The sequence below is a fragment of the Musa acuminata genome, chromosome BXJ3-1 (genome assembly GCF_036884655.1).
Source record: "Musa acuminata AAA Group cultivar baxijiao chromosome BXJ3-1, Cavendish_Baxijiao_AAA, whole genome shotgun sequence".
NCBI classification, from domain to species: Eukaryota; Viridiplantae; Streptophyta; class Magnoliopsida; order Zingiberales; family Musaceae; genus Musa; species Musa acuminata.
The window spans coordinates 32830315-32838078 of record NC_088349.1 but is presented as its reverse complement, the minus strand read 5'-3'; the positions used below and the strand labels follow the sequence as shown (position 1 = coordinate 32838078).

At 43.8% G+C, this 7764-nt stretch overlaps 1 protein-coding gene and 1 pseudogene across 1 annotated transcript; one reads left to right on the top strand and one right to left on the bottom strand.

Annotated features, from left to right (window-relative positions):
* Window positions 1-282: 282 nt before the first annotated feature.
* LOC103973803 (geranylgeranyl pyrophosphate synthase 7, chloroplastic) lies at window positions 283-1817 on the top strand. The gene has a single exon (XM_009388465.3). It carries the CDS (start codon window positions 494-496, stop codon window positions 1616-1618), a length of 1125 nt encoding a protein of 374 aa, XP_009386740.2. The 5' UTR covers window positions 283-493; the 3' UTR covers window positions 1619-1817.
* Window positions 1818-2248: 431 nt separating this feature from the next.
* On the bottom strand, window positions 2249-5007 carry LOC135628493 (arabinosyltransferase RRA3-like; annotated as a pseudogene).
* Window positions 5008-7764: the final 2757 nt, after the last annotated feature.

Sequence of the window (7764 nt, the reverse complement as noted above, 5' to 3'; positions counted from 1 at the left end):
ACCTTCTTCATAAAAAAATGAAGGGACAGCTTTACCACTGTATAAACGTGTGCAGCTCGCTGCCGCCATTAAGATGCAGTTAGGCATCGCTTTTGTGTCTGCTATTATTATTTTCTTGCATCGTCAATCCAACCTTAATGTCACGCCTACCTTTCCGAATGAAAAGCCTTGCAAGAAGCCGCAAGCATTCTCACAAACGGCCCAGATTCCGACCCCAATCCGACCGAATCCGGCCCACACCAATCCGACCCCATACCACCATACCACCACCAAGATTCCATCGTTGCTCCCAGCTTTCTTCCCCTTTGCCTCCCATTCCAACCTTCATCCGCGTCCCCTGTATATATGTATAGCACGGGCAGGTATGCCATTTGCCATTGTCTGAGCCTTCCCTTGTTTTGATCCACTTCATCTCGACTCTCACACAGGCGAAGATAGTGAGGGAGAGACTTCCGTTGCAGAGTTTATAGCACCCAAAGGGGAACCTAAAGAAATGGCTTCGCTCACACGTTGCTTATACTGCACCGGAGAGGGACCCAGGGCCCACCTCCTCTCCCTCTCCCTCTCCCCCTCCGCCTTCCGCCTTGGGCCCCCTCTGCTGACGCCGGCCCTCGGGAAGCCAGCCGCTGCCCACCGCCGCCGCCCTGATCCGCCCCGGGTGGTGGTGGCCGACGCCTCACCGCTTTTCGCGGCGGAACCGGCCACTGCGGCGGCCTTCGACTTCAAGGGCTACATGCTCCAGAAGGCGGCGGCCGTCGAGCGCGCCCTCGACGAGGCCGTGCCGCTCGCGCACCCGGAGCGCGTCCACGAGGCAATGCGCTACTCCCTCCTCGCTGGCGGCAAACGCATCCGCCCCGTTCTCTGCCTCGCGGCCTGCGAGCTAGTCGGCGGCCGGGACGCCTGGGCGATGCCCGCCGCCGTCGCCGTCGAGATGATCCACACCATGTCCCTCATCCACGACGACCTCCCCTGCATGGACAACGACGACCTCCGGCGCGGCCGCCCCTCCTGCCACCGCGCCTTCGACGAGCCCATCGCCGTCCTTGCCGGCGACGCCCTCGTTTCCTTCGCCTTCGCCCTCCTGGCGGACCCGTCCTCCTACCCCGCCGATGCATCCGTGACCACTGACCGGATCGTCTGTGCAGTCGGCGAACTCGCTAGCTGCGGAGGCGTCAAGGGCCTGGTCGCGGGCCAAGTGGCCGACATCGAGGCCACCGGGCCGGGAGCCCCGGCCAGCCTCGACCAGCTCAAGTTTATCCACCTGCGCAAGACCGCTGCTCTGATGGAGGCGTCGGTGGTCATCGGCGCCATTGTGGGAGGCGCCTCCGATGACCAGATCGAGCGGCTGAGACAATACGCGAGGTGCATCGGGCTGTTGTTCCAGGTGGTTGACGACATCCTCGACGTGACCAAATTGTCGGAGGAGCTTGGGAAGACGGCAGGGAAGGATGTGGCCAGCGGGAAGACGACATATCCAAAGCTGTTGGGGTTGGAAAGGTCAAGGGAGTTTGCTGAGAGACTGCTAAACGATTCCAAGGAGCAGCTTGCGGGATTTGATCCGACGAAGACGGCGCCTTTGCTACATCTGGCAGATTACACCGCCTACCGCCAGAAGTAGATCACGTTTTAGATGCATGCGTGCCTGCCTCGCTCAAATGCTACATGGCAATTATGTCAGATCCAGTGGTGGTGTTTAAGCTACATGGAGAGATTAATCAATCTTTCCCTACTAATGTTGTCCCTCATCCCTTTATTTCTGCTATGCATTTGGTTATGCAATTAATGGAATATATAATTAAATTTGGGAGGGATAGATATGTGAAACGGATCAATTCATTTTGATATGTCTATAAGGAGCTATATCATGATATGATTGTCGTCACTCTGCTTCCATTCTTGACTTAAATGACAACACACCTCACTTAAATATAACACGCCATGCACAGGAAAAAGTTGAAAGAAATGTTAATACATAGTTGTGTGCTAAAAATAAAAGAACAGAAGAAAGAAACACAGCATGAGTTGCAGATAATAGTAATAATATATGAAGAAATAACACCATGTTGTTGATGTCAGTTATATAAATTACCCCATCCTCGATCAATTTCTTCAATTGCAATCACCACACGACCACTTTAGTCAATATTGGAATCACTAAGAGGATTAAGTAGGTGTTCAACTCACTAGAATCAGAAATGAAAACTGCAGGATAACTTTCTTAGATAAATGTACAAATCTACAACATCGGATCAACCAAAAAGAATCAAAAAATAAAACTGAAAACCCTCTGGGAAATAATTTTTGTGTGTATGATACAAAAGGTGACAGCAGCCAGCTAAAAATTGTTCCATGATATCATAGGACTTCTATACAAGAGAGCAAAGTAGGAGAATCGTTTGCTTGTACCAGACAAAGGAGTTACCCAAAAGAAAGAACACACGAACCCTAGATTGCCTATGACCATGAACCATCAGGAAAAGGGTCAAGTGCATCTTGCTTACCATTCGCATAGAAGTCAACAACAGCTTTCATCCTAGAGAACTTCTCTGGATGGTAATTTACATGAACAATCACAGGCTTTAACCGGCGCAATAGAGCATATTTTCTCAGTCTTGAAACGAACTTTGCTGTTCATGAACAGATAAAAGTCCATGGTCCTCCTGGAAGCATGAAGGCCACTGTATCCTGGATGTGAAGGGTACAAGAGCTCTTCGTTGAAGCCTGCTTGGTCCCATGAATTTGGTTCCCGTGCCATCCGATCTGCCACACGATCCAAAAGCTCTATAGAAGCGACTGCGGGTCTTATGTAGAAAAATCCGGAGTTATATACCCATATCCACATCGTATGGGCATATCTTGCCCAACCCATCGAAGGTTCATCAAAGACATCATCACGGCCATAAGCTGTCATATTGCTGTGACCATCACTCGTGGATCCAATATCAGAATCCCTATAGAGATGATCAAACGGGTTCTGCAAGTAGATTATATCAACATCCAAAAGAAGAATGCTGTATCCAAGCTGTAAAAATTCTCTCAGGATCCGGAATTTCAATCCAGAGACAGCATGATTTCCACCAGTCCTTCCGACGCTATCGTTATCTTCATCAGGAATTCAGCGGCGGTAAATAGGAACTTCATTTGAGTTGCAAAATTTTTCTATATCACCATCCAATGCTACAACTAAATAGTTGGGGATCACAACTCCAGCGCATCCTTCACATTGGAATTTGCTAGTGCAACTATTAGCTCCTTCCTAACAGCTACCCTTTCCAGTATCTTTGCCAACCTGATTCATCAGGAATGACAGTTGGATTTGTTCTCAAGGACTTCACAGTACCAAAAGGCCCAGCTTTTTGCTGCTCTCTTAAAGTTAGGGAACTCTTTTGAGCCTGATCTTTACCCTGCTCAGCCACTTTTAACTTTGTAGTCGACTCCATGACCTGCTCCTTCAACTCTTTGTTCGTCTCTGAGAGTGATGCCAACTCAGATTTCAACGCATTTGTCCTCTCAGATGTTTCACATTTTGCAGAGTTAGCCTGGACATATAAAAGAAATATAGCATTTATACACAAAACAAGACATTATTTGAACTAGAACTAGAAGCCTACTTTGCTAAAAGCAGATAGTGATATGCCATCGAGCTTTGTATTATCTAAATTGCGCAACAGCATGCTCATAAGTGCCATGCTGTAAAAAGAAAACGTTGATATAGCATGAGATAAATGGACATGGTTCACCTGTCAAAAAAAGGAAAAAAATAGATTAAACTCTTAGAATAAAGCAGTTGATAGTTGCCACCATTCTTATTTCTACAGCATACAAACATGATCTTAAGGTTAAAGTTTCTCTTCAGGATCACCAAATGCCAGTTCTTATGCTGCTCAAACCATGTCCTCCATGTTTTCACATCAAACGTGCACATCAATTGTTGGATCCAAACTGGTTTTTGGAGTACTTTATCTCTCACTATCATTACTTTTTCACATCTAATAAAGAATCTAAAAGTAAAAGAAACCATTAACATAATTTGGTACAAAATGAAAGAGAATCACATCCAAATTCCTTGCTGATAGCTTTATTATGTTTTGAAATGACAACTTCTCACATCATGTTGTCGCAACCTACAACTACCAACTAAAATGTAATGTACATTAGAATTTGAAATCAAATGTTGATGGTGGAGGATAAAGTTGATAAAATAAATAACTACAGGATAAGAAACCAAAAAAATAAATAACTCCGGTTTGACGGTTGAATTGCTAAAAGGATAATCAATTAAATATATATCCCTTCAATACCATTGTTAGCTGCATGGTCTTAATGTAGCATATAAATATAATATATATATATATATATATACATATGTATATATACATATCTATATATTCATATGTATATATACATATGTATACATGTATACATATGTATATCTGTTTACATATGTATATATATACCTTCGAAGAGAAAGAAAAGGGAAAATAACTTTGCCCTTCTTTTGCCTAATTTTGGACCTATTTTTTGGAAGATACGGCTATCTTTCTCAATAATAAGCCATTGTTCCCAAGATCTGTTCTCTCACTCAGTTTCTTGTAAAAGATCTTATCTTCAAATCCAAAGAGCAACCAAAAGAGGGTAGAAGCGCCGTACCTGACTCCACCAAGCGGCCGAATCCTGGTCGTCGGAAGGCGAGGTACAGAAAGAGCGGAAAAGACCGACCGGGTAGTGGAAGACGCAGAGGCTGCCCAGGAGGATCCCGATGCCGACGGCCATGGCCATTTGAGTTCCGCGCGAGGGCGAACCGTTGGATCGTGTCAGGAGGCCATCCCGCCGCCCGGCCATCCTCTAGGAAGCCCCCGATCTCGAGAAGCGAGGAAAAGCGCAGGAGACGAAGGATGAGATGGGAAACAAGGAACGTACCGATTTATGGCGTGCAATTGAAACGTTCGATTTCAGCTGCCTTTGCTCTGTTACGTGAGAGTGGTCACAATTTCAGCTTTATGTGGAAATGCTGAAGACGAGGAAAAGTGGAAATGTGATGGAAACAACTATTTTGGATTCATATAAATACACATGTAGACGTACATGCATATGCATTCATGTTTATTTTTTGTGTATATGTTTTCTTTATATATATATTGAGAAAAAAAAAGTTATTTATAGTAAGAACATTTGATAGAGAAAATATCCTACTATATAACTTTTGGTAAGATACAAAATATAACATTTACTTGGTGCAACCCTATAGGCACATGAGGATTCAAAAGTATAAGTGACCTGAGGGACTTATAAGTATTTGATTCCCCTACTTCCCAATCAATATGGAACTAAATATCATTATCAGTACTCTCTCTTATTCCTCATCCGACAGGGGGGAGAGGATAGGTATTCAAATGATAGAAAAAGTAATAACGTAAGTATTGTACTATCGACTCATCCAATCGGAGACTGTCACTTGGGCGATGACATGGGTGTCATCACTTAGGACCCTTGCTCATCTCGATCTATAGGACGATCGTATGACCCAATCGTAAAGTGCATTATGTTAGGATCAATCGTCGGTTTTGTAAACTTTTCGTTTGTTGAAAATCGATCTTGAAAAGTGCTTGACTTTAAAGTAAATGAACTAGCAATTAACTTAGAAAGTAATGACAGTAATGTAAAGCAGAATGAAAATGAGCACACCGGAATTTATAGTGGTTCGATCATTGTGACCTACATCCACTTCTGATTCCTCTTCCGTCGAGGAAACTAGCGTCCACTAATGATCTTCCTTCAATAGGCAAAGACTAACTACCTCTTTACAGTGCTTTCTCCTTTTCACGGGTTTAGGAGTTAACCCTTACAAGCTTCACACCTCTCTTGAATGATCACACAACACTTAGAAAGGGAGGAATAGGACTCTTTTCACTTTTACAACACTTTCACACCTCAAGACTTCAATATTTTGTTCATACTTTTGTGCCCTTTTATGCAAAAAAGGGTGGGATATTTATAGGCCCCAATGGCTTTAGAATTGAGGCCAAAATATGTCACTTCCTTGGATTTCGGGGTACTGGTGGTATCACCGCCATTATTGGGCAGTACTACCACTTGCAGACTGACACTAGATGATATCACAACTCAATCTAGACAGTACGACCGCCTGATAGAGCTCGAAGACTGAGCTTTGATGGTACCATCGCTTGATAGGGCGGTACCACCACATAACAGTGTTTGTTAGGATCAAGAGCAGCACTAAGTTGGGGAAAGGGGGGGGGGGGGTGAATTAGTGTAGTGGAAAATTTTTTGATTTCGTAAAATAATTCGTACGTTCGATGGAAATGTAGCAACTTAAAATGTAAGAGAGTGTAAGCGTAGTGAAAATAAGATGAGGAGGAGAAGCAGTTTGCTAAGAAATGATTTGTAGTTTAAAGTAAATTGCTCAAAATGAAATGCAAAGCAGAATTTATAGTGGTTCGGTCAATGTGACCTACATCCACTTTTGGATTCCTCCTCTGTCGAGGTCACCGACGTCTATCAATAGGCGAAGGCCAATCACCTTTTACAGCTCTTTTCTCCTTTTGTTGGGTTTATGAGACAACCCTTACAACTTTCTCTCCTCTTTCTTGGATGGTTACAGGGCTAAGAGAGGGAGGAGAAAAACTCTAGCACTTTTACACTTCAATGATTCAAGATTATAATCACACTTTAGGTATCCTTTCATGCAGAAAATGGTGGGGTATTTATAGCCCTTAATGGCTTCAAAAATATAGCCAAAAAATGTCTCATCCTGATTTTTCGGGGTATTGGCGGTACCACCGCCATTACTGGGTGGTACTATCACCTGGAGTTTGACACTGGGTGGTACTACTAAGTCTGGGAGGTACTACCACTTGCAGTCTAACACTGGATAGTACTACCGCTCAGTCTGGTTGGTACTACCGCCTAACAAAGCTCGGAGACCGAGCTCTAGTGGTACCACCGCCTGACTGGGTGGTACCACCGCTGTCAGCAATAATTGCTTGTGGTACCACCGCCTAGACCACTTGGGAGATTGGGTCATCCTAGCTCAGAGCCTAGTTAGCCCCTAACAGAGTTGATGGGATTACCTCTCAAATCAAACTCTAATTATCGTTCTAACTACGATTAAGGCAAGCATGGTCCGGTACATCGATTCTTTCACTCTGCGATCCTTCAGCGAACTTCTTGGCGAGTCTTCTGGCAAGCTTCCGGTGATCTCCCAATGAGCTTTTGATGAGTCTTCCAGCGTACTTCCGGTGATCTCACGATGAACTCTCGGTGAGCTCCTGATATATCGTCCGAGTCTTTAACTTCGGCCCATCATCTGCTTTACGCCTCACTGCTATCGTAGTTAATATTGCACACTTATCTCAACACATGGATTAGATAAAATAATTTACCAATTGATTTTATCATCAAAATCCGAGATTCAACAATCCCTCCCTTTTTGATGATGACAACCAATTGGTGATGAAGTTAATCTTAACTCCCCCTATCTAGATGCCATAATTGAGAAATGATACTCTTGAATTCAACGCCTTTGAATTCAAGCATCAAATTGATAATTTAGACTTATTATGCACATCATGATTTACCAAATCTAAAGATGATACCATGTATGATATCAAGGCATGACATCCATTTTCGAGTCAAAATCATAAAAATTTTCAGCATCAAAGTAAGCACTATGTTGCATCATCATACTTATAATTTGAAGAGATAACATAGAAATCAAAACACATAATTGTAATCATCAAAGTA

Coding starts and splice junctions, on each gene's coding strand:
- LOC103973803 (XM_009388465.3), top strand. CDS start 494: ATGGCTTCGCTCACACGTTGCTTATACTGCACCGGAGAGGGACCCAGG.